The 27,059-nt window shown below is 31.9% G+C and overlaps 2 protein-coding genes across 2 annotated transcripts; both read right to left on the reverse strand.

The window, feature by feature from the left end:
- Positions 1-8,350: 8,350 nt before the first annotated feature.
- LOC143549142 (E3 ubiquitin-protein ligase ORTHRUS 2-like) lies at positions 8,351-11,828 on the reverse strand. Its single transcript, XM_077040124.1, has 9 exons — positions 11,321-11,828; positions 10,548-11,080; positions 10,284-10,409; positions 9,942-10,041; positions 9,779-9,840; positions 9,577-9,679; positions 9,314-9,458; positions 9,030-9,247; positions 8,351-8,948 (listed from the first exon to the last, which is right to left on the reverse strand). Exons 1-9 carry the CDS (start codon positions 11,786-11,788, stop codon positions 8,625-8,627), a joined length of 2,079 nt encoding a protein of 692 aa, XP_076896239.1. The 5' UTR covers positions 11,789-11,828; the 3' UTR covers positions 8,351-8,624.
- A 3,477-nt stretch (positions 11,829-15,305) lies between these two features.
- LOC143549143 (E3 ubiquitin-protein ligase ORTHRUS 2-like) lies at positions 15,306-19,604 on the reverse strand. The gene is made up of 9 exons (XM_077040125.1): positions 19,022-19,604; positions 18,015-18,547; positions 17,673-17,798; positions 17,175-17,274; positions 17,012-17,073; positions 16,828-16,930; positions 16,586-16,727; positions 16,226-16,443; positions 15,306-15,891 (listed from the first exon to the last, which is right to left on the reverse strand). Exons 1-9 carry the CDS (start codon positions 19,496-19,498, stop codon positions 15,655-15,657), a joined length of 1,998 nt encoding a protein of 665 aa, XP_076896240.1. The 5' UTR covers positions 19,499-19,604; the 3' UTR covers positions 15,306-15,654.
- Between the last annotated feature and the right edge of the window lie 7,455 nt (positions 19,605-27,059).

The raw sequence follows: 27,059 nt of genomic DNA on the forward strand, positions 1-27,059 counted from the left end.
AAAAATATTTAATACAATTGATTATGGAAATTAATTCAGATTCCTTGATCAGTTACGAAATTTGACCATCAATTTAGTCACAAGTATAACAAATTTAGATCCTATTAAACACGAAAATTGATAAATTTAAAATATTTTTTATACTTTCTAATCGCAACTATCAATATTAATGTCCTCAATCTCAACAAACTTTTAATCTTATACCATTTGACCAAAATGATATAATAATAATTAATGATACTATATTTTGCCAACTTCAAAACCATTTATACTTTCTATATATGTAAATCGTATGATTTTAAGCTTTTACAATATATGTTGACCACGAATTAATTTATTAGCTATGAGTTATGACGTTTCTTTAAAATCAATTTTGGAAAAGATTTATGACACAATTAGACGTTTTACTTTTTCAAAAATTCTTAAAACAGACTTTTTTTCCAGATTTTTCAAACGTTTACGTACTACATATAATAATTTTTAACTTTTATTATATTTTTCATTCGTAGAGAAAGTTTATGTCTCCAATTCCTATGACTCAGCTGTCAATTGTGTGTTTATCAATGATTATTTGTTTGAAATTAAAGATTACAAAAACCGGTATTATAAAAAACTATGATACTCATTAATTATACACACACACATATTGTTTATTTTTTGTTGTCAAATTAGTTATGAAAAATGTGTATAAGACAATACATTTTTATGTTGATTTCATTAGAGTATTATGTTTTAATTAACATGTGTTATTTGTACTCATGGTATAATTTATAAACATGTTTTAAATTTTCATTTATCTCTGATTGTCTTTGTATGTTTTTGTATTTGAATTAAAATATAAATGTTACGTCTTGTAATTAATGTAAAATGATCTTTTTTTTAATTTGACATCTACATTTCTTTAAAATTATAATAGATACATATATATGATTTTATAGTTTCTAATATCATCAAACTTTACATTTTATTTATGTGTAAATGTAAATAATGTCTAAATTCAAGATTTATGCCTTAAATAAAACCCACATATTTTCGATAACCAATTCTAAATATTCTATATATATATATATATATTTGAATTCACATTGTAAATTATTATCATTATTATTTTTGGTTTGAATTAGCAAGTAACTAATGTAACCACAAAACATCTTTGTTTCTATTCGTTTGCTTTCTATGGTAATAATGAAGTTATTTGCCCTCCGGTAACTATTTTCTGTTTAATATTACAGTATGACCGGGTAATATTAGCCCGGTAGTTAGCCCAAACAATAATTAATGCATGTGTATAAATTTTAAAAAATTAGCCCGGTGATATTTATGTGTATAATTAGCCTAAAAAATTAAATAATTATGTGTATAATTTTTAGGGATTTATACCATCGAAATGACTGCATATTGCCCGGAGAAGTAACTTTTTTTAATATAGGTATTCAAATTTCGTCAACATTTCAACCAAAACAATCAAACTTTGGTCACCATTTAATTAAATGTATACAAGTATGTTTGTGATGTTAAATTTCCCTTACCTATTGTTATGAACTTAATGATTTATATCGTCACTAAATCTAAATCTAACTGTAATTGCATTTTGACATGCCTTGGAATATTGTAAGATTAATTTATCCAACGATTTATATTGAAATAAAGTTTGTAATGTCTTCATTAGTGCTATTTTCTATGACAATTCGATTTTGAAACATAACATTTTTTTTCTATTGCCTTCATTTGTGATATTTTTATCATTCAAAAGTATATATATATATATGTGTGTGTGTGTGTGTGTGCGCGCGCGTGTTTTTTTATCATAATTACATTTAGTTATGTTTATTTTGTATCACCATATTATAACCATAGTCCTCAAAGTTTTATGTCATTTTAATAATTTTATAAACTTTAAAACTTTAAATTGTAACTAAAAGGTAAATTTTGTAAATCAATGGTCAAACATTTCATAATGTGTAAAATTACTACGATTGAAACTTATTATATTTAAAAAGATTTTTAGTTTTAAATTTTAAACTTTTAAATTTAACTGGTCAAACATTCCATAATGTCTAAATGTATCATGATTAAAAATTCATTATTACTAAAAAGATATCCAATTTTAAATTTTAAATTTTAAAATTTAAAATAACTTAAATATTTTTACAATCTGGTAAAACAATCCATAATAAACCTATTAATGTAATTATGATATTAATTATTTTAATTATTATTAGAATTCAAAAACATACTAAATCATCTCATTTACATTATATAAATCTTAAGGTTGAAAATTCTAACCATTATAATCTCTCTCTCTCTCTCTCTCTCTCTCTCTCTCTGTTTCGGATTACTATCTCCATCATCGCCAATTCCGATAAGGGAGATTAATTTTTTTCCGGTAAGGTTTAATTTGATACTCTAATAGTTCTCATATTATTCATTATTTCATTAACAATTCTTTTTTATTTTCCCTTTCTGTTTGTATTGATTTTAATTATTATATAATTTTCTTATAATCTCTTTAGGGTCCATATCAAAATAAAATTTTCAATGGAGATGTTGAACTATTACGGTTTTCTGGTAAGTTATTATGAAAAATACTATAATACCAGATGGGTTATTAGCATCTTGAGTTGAAGTCATATCAAATTCAAGTCAATATTAGAGTGTATACAAGTTATGGCTCTATGAATCGTTAAACAAGTCATATAAGCCAATTGATGTTTCTAAGTGTTTAGTTATTAGCTATAAAAAAAATTGTTCCTTTTTATATGAATCTTTGACAACAACGAAATGCTACAAATTAAAGTATAAAAGGAAGTATTTAGGGAATTGTAAATATTAAATTTATGACACTTTTGTTAAATAAATAGTTCGATTGTATAGACTTTTGTTCGTGTTTATTTTAAATTACACTTCAATAAGTTCTTCCTACATCTTGTCAAAGTGAAATGTACTTAAACTATCAAAAAAACACGAGGCTCACAGTTGGATGTCAATCATTACATGTTGAAGAGATAAAATAATTTGCGAATTAATTATTGGATATAGGTGAAGGGAATGTTGGGGGTGGGGGTCCAAATGACGACAAATGAATGTACAAATTATCGATGATCTTCTAATTAACAATTCATTATATCCAGTATATGATTTAATAGACTTTGTGTATCCTTCGACTTTAGACAAGTTCAATGAACTTACTTTCAAGAATGGGCGATATTGTCAGTTAAAATGATTTGTGTATATTAGACGAATAATATAATATTCAAATATATAATCAAATTTCTTTACGTGACGAATTTTCTACTTTCCACCAGTGTACTACACGAGTTAGTAACCTAGTTTACACTGAAATAGATTCTCATAAATGAGATTAATTTAAGTATAATAGTTCAAATGTATGTTCGTCTTTAAGAAAATAACCAATGTTTTCTTGCCTAAAGCCTGCGCGTGATTTTGAATTATTCAGTTTTAATTTTCATGTAACCCTAGGCAGTCATTAGGTCCAAAATACTACTTTCACTTAATGAATTTTTTTTAATAGTGCCATTGATTTATTTCTATAATGTTTTGTATTTTATTTTTAACATCTCTACGCTCTGTTCCCGAGTTTCATTTTCATTTGTTGTGGGAAAGGAAAGGAAACAATAAAATGAGTATGTTCCCAAGTTCTTCTTTAGAGAGAAAGGAAAAGAAAGATAATTTTAATGTGTTCTTGAGTTTCATGTAAAGGAATAAAAGAAAGGAAAGAAAAGAAAAGGAAAGTGATGTGTTTTAAAGTGTAAAATGAGATGGATATGTTTCCTTCCTATTTGAAAGGAAGAAGGGAAAAGAAGGAAAGACAAGAGAGAAAAGGAAAATTAAGAAAATGATTCATTTTCTTCTTTTTCCTTTTCTTTTTCTTTGTAAGAATAACTTGTGTTCACGAGTTTCAAAAAGAAAAGAAAGAAGAATGAATGGATGGAAATAATGAGATGTTTGTGTTCTCAAGTTTCATTTAAGGAAAAATTGGAAAGGAATGAAGAATATTTGTGTTTCAGAGTTTCATTAAAAGAAAGAAAACAAAGGAAGGGAAAAGAAAAAGTAGAGAAATAAAGAGTAAAATGGTGGGGTTTGATTTCTTTCCAAATTGGAAAGAATAGAAAGGAAAGAAAGTTTGGGAGAAAGGAAAAATGAGAGAAGAGAAAGGAAAGATAAAACATACACTTTCTTTTCCTTTCTCTTTTAACTTGGGAATCCCTCTAAAATGGGAGGAATTGAGGAAAGAAAGAGAAAGAAAGGAAGATATTTTATTTCTTTTCCTTTTTCTTTTCTCGTTAAATGAACTCAGGAACACAAAGTTATTTCTTGAGTTAAAAGTTCAATGGTTTTAATTTAAACACTACGTTACGTATCAAATACGGCCATGTGGGGTGCGGTCGTGTCATAATAGGATCTTTTAAAGTAAAAACTTCATTTCGCTAAATTAATAGTTACACCAGGGAGAGTAAAAATTATATGGTCGTGTACCAATAAATTCAATGTTCAATATATTCCTTACACAATATGATATTTTGTCAATAAATGTTAAGGTTGAAAATCCTAACCATTATATAAATCTTAAGGTTGAAAATCCTAACCATTATAATCTCTCTCTCTCTCTCTCTCTCTCTCTCTCTCTCTCTCTCTGTTTCGGATTACTATCTCCATCATCGCCAATTCCGATAAGGGAGATTAATTTTTTTCCGGTAAGGTTTAATTTGATACTCTAATAGTTCTCATATTATTCATTATTTCATTAACAATTCTTTTTTATTTTCCCTTTCTGTTTGTATTGATTTTAATTATTATATAATTTTCTTATAATCTCTTTAGGGTCCATATCAAAATAAAATTTTCAATGGAGATGTTGAACTATTACGGTTTTCTGGTAAGTTATTATGAAAAATACTATAATACCAGATGGGTTATTAGCATCTTGAGTTGAAGTCATATCAAATTCAAGTCAATATTAGAGTGTATACAAGTTATGGCTCTATGAATCGTTAAACAAGTCATATAAGCCAATTGATGTTTCTAAATGTTTAGTTATTAGCTATAAAAAAAATTGTTCCTTTTTATATAAATCTTTGACAACAACGAAATGCTACAAATTAAAGTATAAAAGGAAGTATTTAGGGAATTGTAAATATTAAATTTATGACACTTTTGTTAAATAAATAGTTCGATTGTATAGACTTTTGTTCGTGTTTATTTTAAATTACACTTCAATAAGTTCTTCCTACATCTTGTCAAAGTGAAATGTACTTAAACTATCAAAAAAACACGAGGCTCACAGTTGGATGTCAATCCTTACATGTTGAAGAGATAAAATAATTTGCGAATTAATTATTGGATATAGGTGAAGGGAATGTTGGGGGTGGGGGTCCAAATGACGACAAATGAATGTACAAATTATCGATGATCTTCTAATTAACAATTCATTATATCCAGTATATGATTTAATAGACTTTGTGTATCCTTCGACTTTAGACAAGTTCAATGAACTTACTTTCAAGAATGGGCGATATTGTCAGTTAAAATGATTTGTGTATATTAGACGAATAATATAATATTCAAATATATAATCAAATTTCTTTACGTGACGAATTTTCTACTTTCCACCAGTGTACTACACGAGTTAGTAACCTAGTTTACACTGAAATAGATTCTCATAAATGAGATTAATTTAAGTATAATAGTTCAAATGTATGTTCGTCTTTAAGAAAATAACCAATGTTTTCTTGCCTAAAGCCTGCGCGTGATTTTGAATTATTCAGTTTTAATTTTCATGTAACCCTAGGCAGTCATTAGGTCCAAAATACTACTTTCACTTAATGAATTTTTTTAATAGTGCCATTGATTTATTTCTATAATGTTTTGTATTTTATTTTTAACATCTCTACGCTCTGTTCCCGAGTTTCATTTTCATTTGTTGTGGGAAAGGAAAGGAAATGAAGGGAAACAATAAAATGAGTATGTTCCCAAAGTTCTTCTTTAGAGAGAAAGGAAAAGAAAGATAATTTTAATGTGTTCTTGAGTTTCATGTAAAGGAATAAAAGAAGGGAAAGAAAAGAAAAGGAAAAAAGTGATGTGTTTTAAAGTGTAAAATGAGATGGATATGTTTCCTTCCTATTTGAAAGGAAGAATGGAAAAGAAGGAAAGACAAGAGAGAAAAGGAAAATTAAGAAAATGATTCATTTTCTTCTTTTTCCTTTTCTTTTTCTTTGTAAGAATAACTTGTGTTCACGAGTTTCAAAAAGAAAAGAAAGAAGAATGAATGGATGGAAATAATGAGATGTTTGTGTTCTCAAGTTTCATTTAAGAAAAAATAGGAAAGGAATGAAGAATATTTGTGTTTCAGAGTTTCATTAAAAGAAAGAAAACAAAGGAAGGGAAAAGAAAAAGTAGAGAAATAAAGAGTAAAATGGTGGGGTTTGATTTCTTTCCAAATTGGAAAGAATAGAAAGGAAAGAAAGTTTGGGAGAAAAGAAAAATGAGAGAAGAGAAAGGAAAGGAAAGGAAAAACATACACTTTCTTTTCCTTTCTCTCCTTAAGTAAACTTGGGAATCCCTCTAAAATGGGAGGAATTGAGGAAAGAAAGAGAAAGAAAGGAAGATATTTTATTTCTTTTCTCGTTAAATGAACTCAGGAACACAAAGTTATTTCTTGAGTTAAAAGTTGTGTTAATTTAAACACTACGTTACGTATCAAATACGGCCATGTGGTCGTGTCATAATAGGATCTTTTAAAGTAAAAACTTCATTTCGTTAAATTAATAGTTACACCAGGGAGAGTAAAAATTATATGGTCGTGTACCAATAAATTCAATGTTCAATATATTCCTTACACAATATGATATTTTGTCAATAAATGTTAGACGATCATGTACTATAGATTTACTAAATCGCAACGGGTTCAAAAAAGGAACACATTTTTCGTGAATGGCCAAAAGATATTTTGTTTCCAATTCATAGAATGTTAAAAACATAATTCAAAATTAAAATTATTTAGTTGCTTTCGATCTTTATTTTACAAGAGAGTAGTATTTTAGATTCGTTTCAATTGAGAAGGGATAATAGAATTTTAATTAACCATTATTTAGGAAATTATGTTTTGGAGAACTAAAGACAATTATAGTTGTACTTTAAATTTCTTCATTCCAATATTTGAAATTACCTTAACCATTCTGGTGATTGTCGTAATAAAATACAACCAATATTCTTTGCTATTACTGATAAGGGTAATTTATTATCTTCTAAAATTTTATTCAAACGGTTTTATTCTAGATGTCATTATCTACAACTAGAGGTTTTCATCTTTACCCAATATGGGTAGCAACATTCGTTGATGAATAGTTCTTTTGTGATGGTCTTTATGAAGTAATCGTTCTACACTTCTTACATGGTGTAGCTTGTTACATAAATCATGATTTGAAGCTTAGTTTCCGTCAACCTTAGATTGTTGTTGCATATATAACTCTTGTTCTAGCTACATGCAACTATGATATAGAAAACATGATGCAGTATCATTTTCTAACTTTTACCATGAATCAACAAATACATAAAATAAAGGTGCATAAGAGTTGACTTTATATCAATTCAGCAATGTATGAAAACTTGTTCATTCCCGTTAATCATTTCCCATTCTTGACTTTCAAATATGGCAATGTCTTTCATTTACACTCAAACTAAGTTCATTAATAAGCTCGTGATCAAAACACATATATGACTAAGATTTGACTTAACTTATAAATCCAACCCGTGACTAATACTCTTTCAAATACAAGATACCTCGTTAACATTATATTCGATTACTTTTAAAGGTTATGACTATTATGAACAACTTATTAATTGACCGTACTTACTACTTTTACAATTTTATATATAGCTCACAAAACCCAGGGCCAATTGTTACGAACTTGTTAGTTGTGATTCATAAACTCACAGTCACTAATGCATTTCACCTTTTGTTCTTCACATCAATCCTTGGCCAATTCATTTTTTTTATTGCAATCATTGATACATATCCATGTTTCCGCTCTTTGCCAAACCATCTTATTGCATAGGCTCGATATTTGTCATTCTATACATGTGTGTAATTTTATTCACCAATTTTATACCTTCATGAGGCCCCACTATCTGTCGATTTGAACAAGTTACATACTTTTCATGTTTTATTATTGTGTAAATTGCATTTTCTCAAGTACATTTTGCTGGCATTTCAATGAACTCAAGAAAAACAAGGCACCAAATATTTGACAATATTAACTGAAATAGTCATGAGTTTAAAGATTTGGCACCAAATATTTGACAATATCAACTGAAATAGTCATACGAGTTTAATGATTAACAAAATAGCAAGAGAATGCATGGCCTAAACACACCATAAAGTCAACACCACACTAAAATATAGCATTGATTTCCAAAATTGCCACCATCAATCTGCAGCCATTTAAAAATCACTAAAAATTCAAAATTAAAAATAAAAATAAAAATATGGGATGTCCATTGTAAGCCTAAGTTCATACGAAGTCATCAATCACCACCAGTCACCACCCGACTCAAGCTAAGCTTTCTTGCTTCGGGTCGTGCCTCATGCACCCTTTCCCGCTTCATCAACTTTCACTTTCAGTCACACCTGGTTTTACAACTTTATCCGTGACCATGTCATCATCAGTCTCTTGTTGTAGCTTCTTACTAGGGGCGTTATCGTTAACATCCTCAGCTTTCCTTTTCTTGTTAGCTTTAGGTGAAGGTTTTGCAATAGCTTCATTCTCATCGCTTTCCTTAATATCTTCATTAGCCTCAGAATTCACATCTTTAACCTCCTCTTTATCTTCCTCTGCATTCAACATTTCTTCTTCCGAGGCTGCACTTTCCTCCGCCTCTTTGGTCTGCCTCTGAAGTGATTCTATCACACTCATCAACTCTCTATTCACCTGCAACATATAATCTATTAAACGGCGAATCATAATTAATTATTTAATTAACTAAACCTGTATTAGATGATGCAAAATTACCTGTGGATTTTGAAGGTATTCAGAAATGTCATTAGTGCATGATGGGCATTTCATTACATTCTTTTGTGCCCTTAATGTTCGTCTACCTTCACAGTTTCTTTCCTTAATAAAGGTTTGGCCAGCAAAAGCACCCTGCAAACATGACTTGCAGAAATTGTGTGCACATGGAGTAGTAAGCGGCTCAGACATCACTTTGTGACAGATAAGACAGCAGAACTCTGCATCACAAAACGTTATTAGTTGGTAAAACTAAAACTAAATTTTATGTAACTGAAATAACTGACCTTTAAGAAGTCGTTCACTCACAGACATTATGTGTGCCTTACGTCGAACTGTCGTAATTTTTGTGACATCCCCAACATCATTAGTGTGTGCTCGTTTTCTACTATCGGGTGGAGGAATTTTCCACAACCAGCAACCTTTCTCCTCCTGCAGACAAAATTTAAATAAAACGATTCATAAAATGTCATGACCAATTTTAAAAAAGATAATAACATCAAAATTCACAAAGATTGCCAAATCTTTGTATGAGGTTACACAATCTTACATCAAAATCCCAAGATGGAGGACTCTTCCTCTCAGTTACATCAGTTGCTTCGTTCAGCTCTTTAATGACTGGCAATGGTCTCGGGCGATCCCCATTTTCATCACTGCAAAAATTGTGACCAAATGTAAATAATTAAATTCCACTTTAGAGTTTTCAATGCTGGGAAATATCAGAATCATGAAGGTAATGACTAATGACAGACCTTGTCCATGGAGCAGGATCATTGTCACAACGAACAAAAAGATACCGGCATACCTTAAATCCCTATATGAATATATAAACGTGAGCCAAGTGTTATAAAAAATAGTTGTACCAAGTATGCCATCAGTAAGCATCCACTATCAACAAATAGTTTGAAATCTTACTTGAATTCCTGGTTTCCTCCAGCATTTTTCAATCCTATATACCCCATCATAACGAACTCCAGTTTCGGGTGCATAGGCAGAACGTTTTTCTTTGTGGGACCTATCCATTTAGTTAGAAACAAGAGTAAACAATTAAATATGAAAAGCAGGACATTTTAAGAACCATCAAACTAGCAGTCATTCATGTTCTGTAGTTAGCAAACTACAACAAAAATATGTGAGATCATTGATTTTAATTATTTACAACGACATAATTCAGTGAATTATTTGTGAAAATTTATGTCTACAAAGATTAAAATTTGATACAGCGAATTACAATGACATCATGTATTAGCATCATACCTCACTACACGCACTGGATAGCCCTTTTTGCAACTGACCCTTAAAGCTTCATTGGACTTATCAAACTTCTGATCAAACGACTGTGTCTTGTTTGTCCTTTTATTCCCACTCAAATCTCTCCCACCACTGTCGATAACAAATAAAAACATTAAAAATTTATGCAGCAAAAGTTGAAACTTCAAAAAATCAAAATACAACATAAGAATATGCCAACTAAAAACTTAAAAATTTTAACTTTCAATAAAAAAAATGTGCGTAGCATACCTTCCGGTGTACAAAAACCACTCTCCATGGTCCTCATCATCTTCATACCCTCCAGATAAAGCAACAGATTGTGCACCATAATCAGACTGCCCACATATCCCAGCAACATGAGGAAGATGAGCCCCCCATTGCCTACATTCCAAACGATCCTCCCAAGTTTCACCTACCAAAACTCCCATTCCTCTCTCGGGATCATTCTCAGCAAGAATGGGTCCAAAATGATCAGGCGGAACCGTCACAAATATCTTCCCACTGCAAGCATTAGCCTTCCCAGTTTTCTTCGCCCGTTCAGTAGTGTACGCTTTATCTGGCTTATTTTGGTTTAGCACAGAATAGTAAGGCTTAGGTGGCCCAGAACCAGAATTCGATCTAGTCATCTTTGCCATCCTGATTGCAATTACAAGAGACGAGTTGATGCGAGGGTTACTCGCCATTTTAGCAGGAATCGAAGTTCGACAAATGACACACGTTCGTTTCCCCTGACCAACCCATTTCTCAAAACACTTCAAACAAAAGTTGTGACCACATGGCGTCTGAAACATAAACAAACAATCAACTTAAAACACTAAACATAAATAATTTCAAAATCTTGACATATGCAATGCAATTTTCCATAATATTAATAATGTAAACTACTTACGATCTTCTTCAAGCTACTAACTAATAAACAGTTTAGACAAACATTTATTCATAGATAATTTGCTTCTATCAGTCTGTATAAAATTAAAATGTATACAATATAACTTTCATTTAACCTAATAAAATAAAATTACCGTGACAGGTCTTTCAGGTAACTGCATACAAAAGGAGCAGTTAAAACTACCACTAAGAAGCTTCAACACATCATTACCACTACCACCAGCAACCTCCACCGGTTTATCATTATCATCACCGTCGTCAGATCCTTTTCCACTCAACAACTGCTGACGTCGTTTCGCCTTCTCTTGATCGGAAAGTGACGCATCGGACTCAATTGCGCGAATCGCCGCCACAAGCGTGTCAGACGGTTCAGATCCTGTTGCGACGGCGGACGGCGGCGCGTGAGAGGAGACGAGGCTGGTGCAGTCAGGGCAGTCCCATTGTGCGGCGTCGGCTAGGGTTTTGGGGCGAGAAGAGAGGCAGTTGACGTGCCATGGAGTGACGCAGGTTTTGCAGGTGATGGTTTCTTCCGCCGGTGGAGTGAGTTTGCAGATCATGCAGCGGTTGTCGCCGTCGCATGGAAGGTCGGATTGAGTCGCCATGAGTGAGTGAAGAGAGTGATGCTAGGGTTTATTATTATTATTATGATGAAGAAGATGATGATGGAGGATATATTATTATAATAATAAGATAATAAGAATAAGAATTGGTGGTGATCAACTCAACAGTGGATTTGAAGGAATTGGGGGAATTTGAAAAGTGAAAAGGGTTTGGATTTGAATTTGAATTTGAATTTTCCCTCTTCTTCTATGAGGTTCCAAAAATGGTAGTATATATATTTTGAAACTCTAAACCATACTGTTTTTAGATATTGACGAGCCCATCTTATCATCTTTCTTTTTCGAGTATTGAGTCTTGGGTAGCGCGTCTTAGAAGGGAAGCTCGTATATTAGTCTGTTATGCATCATATGTGAGAAAACTCTTTGACCCAATGTTAAACATATGTACTTTTGTCACACGTGGGACTCAAACCCCAAACCTCCACTTTTTAAATGAAGTCTTTGGATGTCTAAGCTTAATTTTTTAAGTTATAATAATAGTTTATATATTCAAATCGTTTTATAACAGTTTTACATTCAAATTATTTTTATATAGACCTATTCAATTTAATACAAACCCTAATGAATATTATTTTAGCTTTGTATACTTACTGTTTGACACGAAAACATAAAAGTGTTTGACCTGTTATTGTCTTATGTTAAAAATTCATATGCTTGATTTATTTGTATTTATATTTGAGCATGATGATAAATTATATGATCTTTTTTATGTTGAATAAATACGTTGGTTGTGCATACAGTTTGTCGGTTCGAATGTTTAGAGCTACACATTTGAACCACACATCTCATTTAAAGCATACTTTTTAACGAGTAATTGATAGATGATGGATGACATTTAAAGAAGTTTCATTTGAAAGATATATGATAACTAACTAGCAAAATGATATGTGTGACTTTTTTATTTAAAACGAAAATTTCAATAGATGACATTAAACTTCGGTTGTTATTAATGACATGACGTATTGTTTAAATAAATAAAAAACGGTTACTAACTATTGATATAGTCAATGTCATGACATAATATTATAAAATAAATTATAAGTTTTACACCGTGCCCACTCTTACGATGAATAGTGGTTCCCATTATCGCATCATCTAGTCTTTCTCATTTTAAGAGACAATATATTGATATGAAAGTTGATAAAATAAAACACTACGCGGTGAAAAGCATAAAACCTATGGATTACTTGTATATAATTTCATACCTTCAAATTATTTTATATATTGGATTTGTTTTAATTCACATTCTTATTAAAAATTACTTAAACTTTGTAAGATCTAACACACAAACCCACTTCCAATACTCTTAGACTAAGTGTAAGGGCATTCACTAATCGCCAAGTCATTGTCACGTAGTCATGGGGACATTCACTAACAATCGTGTATTGGTTTAACTAAAAACACAAATATTATTTATATATTTTTTTATAAAAATGAGAGTGGTGTATTGTGATTGGTTGTATTTGTAACCGGTCCCACCATCTACAACCCCTTGCTCATAATTGCACTAGCGCCCAAAAAGGCGTTTCCTTGTTTGGTTCTTGGGTGGTGTAATGGTTTGGTGCAATTCGGTGGGGATGTGACAAGGATTGGTGCTCCAACATATTTCGTTACATTTGGTCTTATGGTAAAGATTAGTTGTATATACAATTTATTGTTTGAAACGCACGTATTATATAAAACACACATCTTTAATAAAGCACGTTTTTTTGTGTGTGTGTGTGTGAAATTGATCAATGTCACTTAGCATGTTTTCTTTGAAAAATACATAATCATTAATCAGCAAAATTACTTTTGTGATTTTTTGTTAGAGATAAGTGTCATTTTAGTACCTATGGTTTTATCAACTACGCAACTTTAATATTTTTTTTGAATTTTTTGCAACTGGTTACTCCATGTTTCTAAAACTGGCCATTTTAGTACTTTTCTGTAACCCCGTTTAATTTGTCCGTTAAGTCAAGGGTAAACCGGTAAATTTGTTATTTTTCTTTTTTTTTTTTATTTTCTTTTAATCAATATATCTTTCTCCTCTCTTTCAATATTATCTTGCTCTCTCTTTACACCTATACACCAACACCACTTGACCACCATGAACACACAAGATCCATCTTCTTTGTCTCTCCACCCACAAATATAGTCATTGCAAACCACCACCACCACCACTATTGTTATTCATCTATCACCTCCGTTGAACTACCACCAGTTAACCACCACTGCTCCACGCCGCAATTTCCACCACCATTTAACCACCACAACCGCCGCCACCACAGCCGCCGGCAGGCCCGACACCACCACACCCCTCCCATCTCAAATCCGACATAACGAAACTCGGCCACCACGACATCCCTCCCCTTCTCTTCGTCTTCCCCTATTGCTCCTCTTCATCATGCTAACTCAAATTCACCGAATTAGGGCTTTATAGTGTTGATGAAGGTGCATATGCTTTCGTTCCAAAGCCATTGATTTGGGTGGAGTTTGAGGTTTTTTAGGGTTCTTGGAGATTTAACTGAATTTTTTTCTCACCGGGTAAGTCAAATTATGATCAGGCTATGTCAGATCTGAGAACACAAATCGAGCTTAGGATTACGGCTTTCGGTGGATCGACGGCCGGTTCAGGTTATGTCAGATCTGAGAACACAAATCGAGCTTAGGATTACGGGTTTCGGTGGTTCGACGGCCGGTTTAGGGATGTGAGGAGGGGGTGGTGGTGACCGGTGATGTTTAGATCTATGGTTTGAAGATATAAAGGGGTTAGGTAATTAAAGAAAAAAGGAAAAAAATAAATAAAAAATGAAATTACCGGTTTACCCCTGACTTAACGGTGTAAAATAGACGGGGGTTACGAAAAAATACTAAAATGACCAGTTTTTGAAACATGGAGTAGCCAGTTGCAAAAAATTCAAAAAAGTACTAAAATTGCGTAATTTATAAAACCACATGTACTAAAATGACACTTAACTCCTTTTTTTTAACATGATAATTTTAATAGATCACACGGTAAATTTACTTGTTATTAATAAAATAACATACCATTTTAAAAAAGAAAAGACTGTTTTCATTCAAGGACATAACACCTTACTCATAAAAGAAACCTAACCATCCACAATTCATACCATCTTCGTTCGTTAGCAGTGAACATGCATGTCCGATTGTCGCCCTCACATGAATCACACAGTTAATTTGTTTGTTATTAGTGACATGACATATCATTTCAAAATGAAAAGAAGATTACTTTCAAACATCAACAGCATGACGTATTACTCAACAAAAGAAACCCTAACCCGTTACACCGTCTCAGCTCTTTACTGTTAACCTGTGGGTCCCATTGCTGCCCCACATTCAAGTTTTGTCGCTAGGTCGGTTTAATACATCTATTAACAATCTCCAAAAACAGCATACATTATAAATGTTACAAAAGCGCACCTCGAACACCACCACCCACAAACCTAAGACAACTCTTAACATGCTAGCAAACACGCCACGTGCAACCAATTTACACGCGGTGTCCAGGTCATGATTGCTCAATAGCATGTTTCTTAGGGATCAGCGACCCTGGATACCTATTTTAGCACTATATATGCTGGCATTTAGAATTGCAATGCCATACCCATACACCACTTTCAGGATGAAGATGAAAACACACCAAGCAGAAATTAGACAGTCAAAATGTAAGACTTTGCTCAAACACATAAAGTCATAAACTCATATATCATTCATATTTTATGCCATAACAGCATCATAAGATCATCTTGCTAAAATACGCCATATATCCTATAACTCCCCTTACGAAAAAAAAAACAAATTACGCATATATATACATATACATATGTATATATGATCAAGTAAACTCATGCAGTAACACCATCATCAAGCTTCTCTTTCTCGCTACTTGCTTCAACTTTTGCCCCCGATTCATCAACTTCCATATTCAGGTTACTAACCTCAGCTGTCTCCAAATTCTCATCTTTAACATCATCATTTTTCTTATCTGAACTCGACATTTCTTCTCCTGAAACTGCATTTTCCTCCACTTCTTTGTTCTGACTCTGAAGTGATTCTATCACACTCATCAATTCCCTGTTCACCTGTAGAATATTTAATGACGATGCTTATTAAAAACATCCAAATACACTAGATAATGCCTTGTTTTAGCATCTATATTGCGACAAGGATTTTACCAGAAGTAATGATAACCATTTATAAGCGGGTCAGTTTGGCTTAGAATTATAATGATAACAAGTCCGCTAAAATGGAAACAAATCAGGTATGGAAAGTTGCGCAAGCCTCAAAAGTGCATTCAAAATGTATAGAATCTTCTGAAGATTTTTGTTGAAATACATTATATTCTACTTCTAAAAATATAACTTTTTAAATCATATTTAACTGTTATATAACTAGAAAAACCAAAAAAGCGCTTACCTGTGGATTCTGAAGGTATTCAGAAATATCATGAGAGCATGATGGACATTTCATGATGTTTTTCTTGGCTCGCAAAGTACGTCCTCCTTCACACGTTCTAGCCTTCATAAAAGTTTGACCCGCAAAGGCCTCCAGCAAACATGACTTGCAAAAATTGTGTGCACAGGGAGTAGTGAGAGGCTGAGTCATCACATTGTGACAAATAAGGCAGCAGAACTCTGCATTGCAGTACACATCCTTAAAATTCGCATTTTAAGTTTTTAACCAACATATTGAGAATACATGCACAAAAACGGGTATTTTCATGCATCAAGAATCGTAAACTATACCTTTTTAATACAATAAAGAAAAATAGCATACCTTTCAGTAGCCGTTCACTGACAGACATTTGTGTTTTACGACGGGTTTTTCTTGTACTACTTCCATCCTCAGCATCCTCGTTACTTGCATGTTTTCTGCTTTCCGGTGGAGGTACTTTCCACAACCAACAAGCTTTTGGCTCCTACAAACACAAAAACAAATTATGTAAAGCTTAAAATGTAACAAACAATTGCAAGCATTGACATAATTACAAATAGTCACAAAAAATTGCATCATCTCACGTCATAATCCCAAGATGGATTGCCCTTTCTGTCAGTTACATCAGTTGCGTTTTGTAGCTCTTCGATGGCAGGCAGAGGCCTCGGACGGTCACCAATTTCATCGCTGCAAAATTGTGATTAAGTGTAAATAATTCAAATCACAAATCTATCTAAAGATTTCATATGCTAGAAAATAAGGACAAACCTTGTCCATGGAGCGGGAGCATTATCACAACGAACAAAAAGATACCGGCATACTTTGTGACCCTAATAAAATCAAAATATGAGCCAAAATTTAATGGAAAGAATAATATAAGGTATGATGTTAACATTATTATATAATATCAACCAATAGTGGCATATCCTACTTGAATTCCAGGCTTCCTCCAGCATTTTTCAATCCTATAAATCCCATCATAGCGTACGCCTTTCTCAGGCGCATAAGCAGAGCGTTTTTCTTTGTGTGACCTGTTTATATAAATAAAGAAAGTTCACGTAAAAAATAACGAATAAACCTTTCAATAGACCATGATATGCATTTTACCTTAAAGGCCATAGGTTTAATCTGAACTATTAAGCAGTTTCCTTATGAGGATTGACTTATATTAAACAATAAAGTGTGTACATGTATACATATCATAGATTTACACATGAAATGCATAGGGCAATCCTGTATATTCGAAGTAAAACCATACAACATACAAAAATAAAAGTACAAACATTTGAAGACCGTAAATTTATTATTTTTTGCTATTTGAAGAACAAATATTTACAAGAAAATGCGCAATATGTGTGGAGTGATATTTAGTAATTTAATGCACAGACTCAAGATTAAGTCCACATGTAAACGTGTCATGAAACCATACCTAACAACACGAACCGGGTAGCCTTTTTTGCAACTAACCCGTAAAGCTTCATTATATTTCTCAAACTTCTGATCAAAAGATTGAGTCTTGCTTGTCCTCTTATTTCCGCTTAAATCTCTACCACCGCTGTCAATAGCAAATCAAGAAGGATTTATGCACAATAGTCAAAACTTCTATAAAATTTAAAACTTATATAACAAATATAGCTTTTTTTAAAGTAAAATTTTTCAAAAGGTAACATCGTGCAGTAGATGGCAAAAAAATCTTTAACAAAGAACACATCTTGCAGCAAAAAAAATGATTATTCAGCTAAAATTGTTATCAGTTTGGAACATCAAATACCTTCCTGTGTAAAGAAACCACTCTCCATGATCTTCATCATCTTCATATCCACCAGACAACGCCACAGATTGTGCACCGTAATCAGACTGTCCAGATATCCCAGCAACATGAGGAAGATGAGCCCCCCATTGTCTACATTCCATACGATCCTCCCAAGTTTCTCCAACAAGAACTCCTGTTCCTCTCTCAGGATCATTCTCAGCAAGAATCGGACCAAAATGATCAGGTGCGACCGTCACAAATATCTTTCCACTGCATGCATTAGCCTTCCCCGAATACTTAGCCCGTTCAGTGGTGTATGCTTTGTCCGGTCTGTTTTCGTTAATAACAGAATGATAGGGTTTAGCCGGTCCAGAAGCAGCATTTGACTTGGTCATCTTTGCCATTCTAATAGCAGTTACAAGCGACGAGTTGATTCGAGGCTGACTTGCCATTTTAGGAGGAATTGCAGCTCGGCATATGGCACACGTGCGTTTGCCCTGACCAACCCATTTCTCAAAACACTTCAAACAAAAGTTGTGACCACAAGGTGTCTGCAGCATAAACAGATGAACTTTAAGTTAAGAAAATCTTGAAACAAATATATTGAAATTTAGCTAATAAGATCAGTTTTAAAGTTCCTAAACTGGATTTAGCCATTTATAGTTGGTTCCAATTAGAAGTAACTCAACAAGCTTTGTACAACATGAACTATTAGAAAGTTGTCAGAGGATCCAAACAAAACAGTACAAAAAAGTACCCAAAGTCAGACCATGCATACTTGACACATACATTCCATTTCTAGTGATATTTACTGTGACAAAGGACCACCATTTTACCAAATCCTCATACATCATATTTTTAACCAATTTCAGCAAAAAGGACCAAATGTTTCTGTATCAGCAGTACTTAATAAAACACATTCATATACTGCAAATAGATATAAATCACAAACAACAAACTAGGGTTCAGATACAATAAAATGTACAAAATTAACATATTATTTCACAATATAATATAATATATACCGTAACAGGTCTCTCCGGTAACTGCATACAAAAGGAGCAGTTAAAGCTGCCGCTAATAAGCTTCAACACATCGTTATCTCCGCCGCTGTCCTCGATCTCTTTACCGGCGTCTGTCTTATCATCGGATCCTCCGCTCAACAACTGCTGACGTCTCTTAGCCTTTTGCTGATCGGAGAGTGTGGCATCAGACTCAATGGCGCGAATCGCAGCAACAAGCGAATCGGACGGCTCAGATCCCGATGCAACCGCCGTCCACGGCTGCGATTGATCGGAAGCAACGAGAATAGAGCAGTCCGGACACTGCCATTGCGCGGCGTCGGCTAGGGTTTGTGGACGGACGGATAAGCAGTTGAGGTGCCACGGAGTGACGCACGTGTTGCACGTGAGTGTCTCTTCTACCAGCGGCGTGAGTTTGCAGATCATGCAGCGGCCGTCGCCGTCGCACGGGAGGCTGCTGTTGTTGCTATCGTGCGCCATGGAGGAGATGGAGTGAAGGTGAAGTGGTGAAGGATAAAGAGTAAATAACAATCAGCAATAGTAATAGTAAGGGGTTGGTGATTATTATTATTACTTTTTATGAATTGATGATGATGACGATTGTGGAGACAATAAGAATTATATTATAAAAATTGGATATGGTGTTTGTGATATGAAATTGAAATTGGAAGTGGGTTTGAAATTTTTTTCCTTCTTATTATAATTTGTGATTCCATAACCAAAAATGGAAAATGGTGGAGGGAGGTGTCAGTGTCATCTAAACCTCTGTTTTATGCTTCCTCCCAGCCGCTAGATGCTTTCTTTCATTTGTGATATGGTGAGTCTGTATGAAATGGATAAAATCCAATAACCAAAATAAAAAATTTATATAAAATAAATAAAAGCAGCCGATTTGGTTTTATATTTTTGTAAATAAGTTTTCGGTCCGGTTTTTGTTTTGTATGTAAGAAAATCGAACGATATTTAAGATTTTTATTGTTTATTTTTAGTAATGAGTTAAGTGCCATGTTAGTACATATGGTTTGTTTAATTACGCAACTTTAGTACTATTTTTAAATTTATTGCAAATGACTACCTCACATTTCTAAAACTTGCAATTTTAGTACTTTTTTTAACTCCGTTTATTTTTATCCGTTAAGTCAGGGGCACTTTGGTAACTTTATTATTTTATTTTTTTTAAATTAAATTCTTCCTTTTATAGAAAATGTGCATCATCTTCATTCACGATTCCACCCATTTCCCCGTTGCAATAAAATAACAAAGTTACCAAAGTGTCCCTGACTTAATGGATAAAAATAAACGGAGTTATAAAAAAGTACCAATATTTCAAGTTTTAGAAATGTGAGATAGCCATTTGCAATAAATTTAAAAATAGTACTAAAGTTACGTAATTAAACAAACCACATGTACTAAAATGACACTTAACTCTTTAGTAATTTATGTAAGTTTGATAAAATAACGTAAGCTAAATATTTTAGCTCATATATTAATAACCCGTTAGTTTATAAATTATCGACAAAATATAGGCATAAATACTTTATTTTGGCAAATCTTTTCGGATCAAATATATAAGCCCGAATGGTAAAATTCGAACCGAATTCATACGACGACCGAAATGAAAACCAAACGTTTTCAAAACCACAAAAACCTAATTTCGGTTTATTTTTTCATTTTTGATAATTCATAAAAGTTCATAAATTAATGTAACTCAGATATTTTAGCTCATATGTATAATAACACATTCGTTATTAATTAACGAAAAGATATAAGCCGGAATTCATAATTTTAGCAAAATTTTCGGTCCAAAAATATCAAGTCTTAATGACAATAACTGAAACAATTAAAACCAAATCGTTTATCAAAATTTTGATATTTGGTTCGGTTTGATCTCAAAACCGGACCAAACCAACACATAAACACCATTTGATCAATACAGGGTGTTTGAATGTGTTTAAAAGGCATAATCAAAAGCCAATAAAAAAGTGTGGTATAATTGATTATCTTATTAGAGTATTTAATGCATATTAATTATCTTCTTACTTTAACTAATAAAATTAAAAATGGTATATTTAAAGCATCAAAATATATGGATATATATAGTGAAGTGAATAAAAAGAAAATACTAAAATTCGTATAAAGCTAGAGAAATATTGGATCATTAAATAAAGCGGTGACAATATATCACTTCGAGAAAAAAACGTTACAGACACGAATAATGATTTTTTTTTCAGGTTCAACTTTTCCTCTTAGATCATAGGTGTCATCACATGGACATGAGGCGTGGAAAGTGTTATATAAGTGTCACGTTTTTTTTTCATGAGTCTAGATCAGTGTTTTAAAAACCGGCTCAAACCAGCTGGTTGAACCGGTTAAACCGGATTTCACACAGTAGGCCGGTATTTTGAGTCCGGTATTTTTGACCGGTTTGCGTGAATATCGTACCGGAGGTTTTTGTCTAAAATACCGGTTTTTACTGGCAAACCGGTTTTAAGCCCGAGAAATTTTTGATATTTGCGGCCCATATTTTTTGAAAATTATTTTTAATCCAACAATTAACATTCAAATGTGTAACTTTAGGACTATTTTAGTTAAAATTGAGTGCTTTTGCATTATTATTTTAATATGGATTAACTTTTCGATTATTTTTTGTATAGGAATCATTTAGTTTTGGGTTATTTTTTGACTGAAGTTATATTTATAGAAAATTATAAGGTAAACTATTCAGCCGGTTGAACCTCCCGGTATAACCCGGTTCAACCGGTTGTACCATTTTTTAGCCTAATCCGGTACAGGTAAAATACCGGTTTTTAAAACATTGGTCTAGATATGGGATTTAGAAATTGCCATGTCATTTTTATTTTAAAATAAACTAGTGATTTTTCTAGGTCGAGTTTACAAGAAATCGGTCGGTATCGATTACGTTTTTTACGGCATCAGAATTAAACCTAAAAATAAATTCGTTAAATTAACATATAAAAACGTTAAAATATTTTATAATGGTGTTTATTCGGTCGGTAAATCCGGACGTTGCTTGTAAAGCCCGATAAAAAATTTAACATATTTAAAACGACATTTATGTAAGGCCCTGTTACCGGTGCCCTACTTTGGACGTTGGATTTACTCATAAACACATATCTACAAATCAGAGTTTATTAAAACTTTCGCGGAAACATTAACTTTAATCATTCGATACAAAACATTCGATCTTTTCTTTAAAACATAATATACAACATCATATTTAATACATCATTTCTCTTCCATCTTCAGATGCCAACCATTCAATCCATGCCATGTGCCCTCCCCATGCTAGCTCATTAAACATATTTACCTGCGTGCATACTAAAAGTCAGCAACGTTGAGTGAGTTCTAGTTAATCAGGCAACATACATTTCATTCTCATACATTCATTCACGTATCCGAAGATACATATTATTACTTAAACCTTGTATAAATATCCGTAAGAGGAACATCACAAAATATCTATTAAAAGAACCATTACTATTACTCATACTATATATATTCTCTATAGAATGAACACTCTATATACTTTCCATAGAAGGAACGCTCTATATACTTTCCATAGAAGGAACACTGTATGTATTATCCATAGAAGTAAAACTATATTATCCATTGAATGAACACTCTGCTATCCATAGAAGGAACATTATACATTATCCATAGAAGAAACTCTATATTATCAATAGAAGGAACACTGTATATAAGTTATTATTTAATTATCCATGTAAGGAGCTAATCACTTCCCTTGGCAATACGTGCAATATCCAAAGATCATTCACGTATCGTCAAGCAATCATTCATACCTTTCACATAATCACATAAGGCATACACTTATCTCTTAGGATAAATGTATTAACAATCACATCGAGTATGCACACAACCCCAAAAACATAACAAGGAATGGGGCTAGAAACTCACCTGGATTCTGTTCCTTTCTCTGTTTATCGTTATTCATTTCTTTAATTGAGCTCTGCTAACTGTATACAAGTTACATGTATCAATACTTGTCCTATTTGTGCTTCTATCAAAATGGTTAAGTCTGGTGAAATCCATTGGCCTTGTTTTAGATTACAATTACTTAGAATATTCTCATTTACTTTAATATCTATCTTCTTTCTTTCCTTAGTATTAGCTCACATTTACTTAGAATATTTTACCCCAGAACACCCGTCATTCCCGATTACTATTTGTTTGTTTGATTACAATTGTACCCGGGTGTTTCTAAGTGTTAAGGTTTCGGGTATTTTATGTATTCAATTTATGATGTACATGCTCTTTCTTCCTTTGCTTTATTTCTTTGCATTCATTTACTTAGTTCAAGAAAACCTCTCTTTATGTTTAAATGAGACAATTATATAATCAAGTTGGGCATGGTATGCAAGGCATACAATGTAATTGAGTCTAAGATTGTATTCGAGTCCTAGGAGATGTACTCAAGTACCCAAGTAAGCGAGTCTAGGGTATAGTAATCATTGTAAGCGAGTCTTGTGTAATCCAACTCATTGTAAGCGAGTCTTGTATATTTCTAAGTATTGTATGCGAATTTTATGTATGCAATGTCCATTTTAATACTAAATATTGTATGCGAGTCTATATATATTTATCTAAGTATTGTATGCGAGTTGTATGTATGCAATGTTCATTATAATACTAAGTATTGTATGCGAGTCTATATATATTTAGCTAAGTATTGTATGCGAGTTGTATGTATGCAATGTTCATTATAATACTAAGTATTGTATGCGAGTCTATATATTTATCTAAGTATTGTATGCGAGTTGTATGTATGCAATGTTCATTATAATACTAAGTATTATAATACTAAGTATTGTATGCGAATTGTATGTATGCAGTGTCCATTATAATACTAAGTATTGTATGCGAGTCTATATATATATTTATCTAAGTATTGTATGCGAGTTGTAGCAATGTATTCGAGTTCCAAGGGATGTAATCGAGTCCTTGTATGCGCATACACAATGTAAACGAGTCTAGAACCCGTGTAAGCGACGACTTGACCTCTAAGGTTACGGTTTGGCCCTAAACACCATTACCTCGCGCTTAACTTAGCCTTAGCACCTTGTTATAGCTCGATATGGATACACCAACGTTGCACTAATCGTTTCAGACCAAAACTTGGCCCGAAGGATCATAAAGTTTGAACCTTTGAGCTAGAAATGTTCAAAGCTAGATCTAGGGTTTCTTAAACGAGCCGTTCGTGTTCATATGTTCGTTAAGTTCATTTCTAACATCAAGTTTACCACTTTATGTTTCGTTTCTACCCGATCCACCTTATATTTGAGTTTCAAGGCCAACCGTTAATGAAATCGGCATCTTTAAGGATCAAGAACATACCTTTTCGTGTTCGTTTGGTCTCGGTTAGCTTGTTTATGAACCTTAAACCTTGGATCTAACTTGTATATTGAAGATCTATTAATGTTCAAAGTTCGTTTAACCTCGAATCTTCTTCTTTCTCTTGGCCATTTATTTATAGTAAGGAAAGTGTGTGTATGTTCTTGAGTGTGTAGAGACCATGGAAAGATGGAATGAGAGTTAGGGTTTTAGGATGGCTTAAGGAGATATTTATACTCCTTAAGGCCCATGGACCTAAGGCCCATCACCCTATAATCCATCCTAATTTTTCCAAGTCCATGATCTTTTCTTTCATTTAATACTAATTAAATATTAACACACGTTTTTAAATCATAAACTCATTTTATTTGTTATTATAATATTCGGGATGTTACAATTTATTCGGTCGGTAAAACCGGGTGTTGGTACAACTTGAGTGTTGCGTAAAGAATCTATGTGAATTCGATTGGTATCGGTTATGTTCATTACAATACCAAAATTAAACTCGAAAATTAACATATAAAACGGGTTTTCTCAGTAGATAAAACATAGTGTTGGTAAAACTTAGGCGTTGGTAAAACTCAAGCATTGTTGGTGAAAATGTAACACCCAGACTTTGGTAAAAACCCAAGCATTACAACGACAAATTAACACGAAATTGATCGGTATTGGTACTTTTGTTACATTGGTAAAACCCGGGTGTTGGTTAAACTCGAGCGGTGTTGGTAAAGCACAGACATAGGTAAAACACGTGTGTGGAAATTTGACGTCGATAAAATCGAAGTGTTGTTGGTAAATCCCAGGTGTTGGTAAAACCCAAGTGTTACGACAACGTGTCACGCGAATTCAATCGATATTGATTACGTTCGTTACAGTTTAAATGAACCAATAGGAATCTTACGACACCAAACTTTATTATTAATGTTTTGCACTTGTAGAAAACTAGAGAGGAGAGGATGAATAGATTTTCTTGTATACTAGGGTATAGCCCGTGTTACACGCAGGTGGAAAAACATGTCAACAAACATAATAAATTTAAACAACAAATTCAAGCAACACAAAACTTCTTCAAACTTTCGGACCAAAACGTTAAACATTTACATTGCCTAGATATTAAAAGTTAAAAGTTACAATAAGTTAATGTACATCGAACAACCAAAAAACATCAACAAAAGACATATACATGTTCTTTCATATTAAACCATCATCAACTTCTTCAAGCATTCTACAAAAAAAAAAACTCATTTTGCTTCACCACCTGAAAATATGATAAAACAATAGCATCCAAATTAAATATACATAATAACATATTTAATAATGAGTAACATTTGAACATTAATAAAGTTGTTTTTATTAAAATAAAATAACATATAACAACAAACAAAGTAAAATGATAACATAAAACATCTTTCTAACTTAAACCATTAAACAAAAAGATATATCAATAAAAACCTTTTTTGGCCGTCATTTTATAACTAACAAATTTGATACTCTTTTAAAACAACCTGTTTTGAAATATTTTCAAAATAGTTATAAAATATAAAAAAATTGGAATTAGTCAACTTCAAAAAATTATGATTTTTTTTTATTTTTGACCAATATTGCAACAAACTTTTAAATTAATGACATTAATATTTTGTTAAACTTGCAAAACTTAAAAACGTTTTACAATAAATGAATTTTCAAATAACTTTGAAAAGATTAAAAAAATTTATGTTGACTTTGAAAATAATTAAAGGTGAAAAAATATGATACAAAATCAATGAAAACCAATATAAACGTATAAGAAATAAATTATCAAATATTTTTAATATTCTTTGAAAACATTATGAAGACTTAGACTATCAAATTGTTTGGATGTTATAACTAGAATATTTATATTATGTTTAAAAAACTTATTAGTTAAAATGGGTAAAAATATAATACGTGTTTATTATACATTATTGAGAAACTTAGTGACATTAATCTTTGTGAAATGTATATTAATAATTCGTTGAAAAATTACATGGTTGCAGCGAAAATATTGAAATTTAGATGTAGTTATGATGGAATATCTATGAATAATACGATATCGAATGGTAAACTTATAAGTGACAGAAATTTAAGTTTAAATTTGGTCTTTCATGTAAAGAAAAAAATAATTTGAAATATCTTGATTCATGAGAATAATAATATTAATAAATTATGAAAAGTTATCATGTTTAATAATATTCACTAAATCATATGTGCCAAATAATATTTATAAATGATGATAAAACGGTTATTTAATTTATGATATATTAAGTATTGATTATTAGAAATTATGTCAATTTGAATATTATGTTCTAAAATAACGCGGTTATTATTTTAGTATTAATTGATAATTAATATTCATGTAAATTAAAGTAAGATTACATTACAATTATGGCAAGTATTTTTAGTTTGACAATCAGTTTTTTGAATATTAAAATAACTTATTCTAGTTAATGTCAAATCACAAAAATTAAAATCAAATTGGTTATAATTTTACTAATATAACTAATTAATTTAGAAATAATTATAAAAATGAAAATCAAATCGCTTAATTTAAAAACTTCAAAAAATTATGGAAAGATTTTGAAATGAGTTTAAAATTATGGAGAGTATTAAAACCTTTAAAATTTTGTTTAAATATTGGTCAAATTCCGAATTT

The sequence above is a fragment of the Bidens hawaiensis genome, unplaced genomic scaffold (assembly GCF_021521415.1).
Source record: "Bidens hawaiensis isolate Kalapana, Puna unplaced genomic scaffold, B.hawaiensis_p1.1 tig00015444_1, whole genome shotgun sequence".
Taxonomy (NCBI): domain Eukaryota; kingdom Viridiplantae; phylum Streptophyta; class Magnoliopsida; order Asterales; family Asteraceae; genus Bidens; species Bidens hawaiensis.

What these genes read in the sequence shown, in the direction of transcription:
- LOC143549142 (XM_077040124.1), bottom strand. Translation starts at nt 11,788, where the DNA reads ATGGCGACTCAATCCGACCTTCCATGCGACGGCGACAACCGCTGCATG. An exon ending in TATCCAGTGCGTGTAGTGAG is followed by an intron (nt 10,042 to 10,283) that starts GTATGATGCTAA and finishes CTAAATGGATAG; the next exon opens with GTCCCACAAAGAAAAACGTT. An exon ending in AATACCTTCAAAATCCACAG is followed by an intron (nt 8,949 to 9,029) that starts GTAATTTTGCAT and finishes TATATGTTGCAG; the next exon opens with GTGAATAGAGAGTTGATGAG.
- LOC143549143 (XM_077040125.1), bottom strand. Translation starts at nt 19,498, where the DNA reads ATGGCGCACGATAGCAACAACAGCAGCCTCCCGTGCGACGGCGACGGC. An exon ending in CAGTGAACGGCTACTGAAAG is followed by an intron (nt 16,444 to 16,585) that starts GTATGCTATTTT and finishes ACTGCAATGCAG; the next exon opens with AGTTCTGCTGCCTTATTTGT. An exon ending in AATACCTTCAGAATCCACAG is followed by an intron (nt 15,892 to 16,225) that starts GTAAGCGCTTTT and finishes AATATTCTACAG; the next exon opens with GTGAACAGGGAATTGATGAG.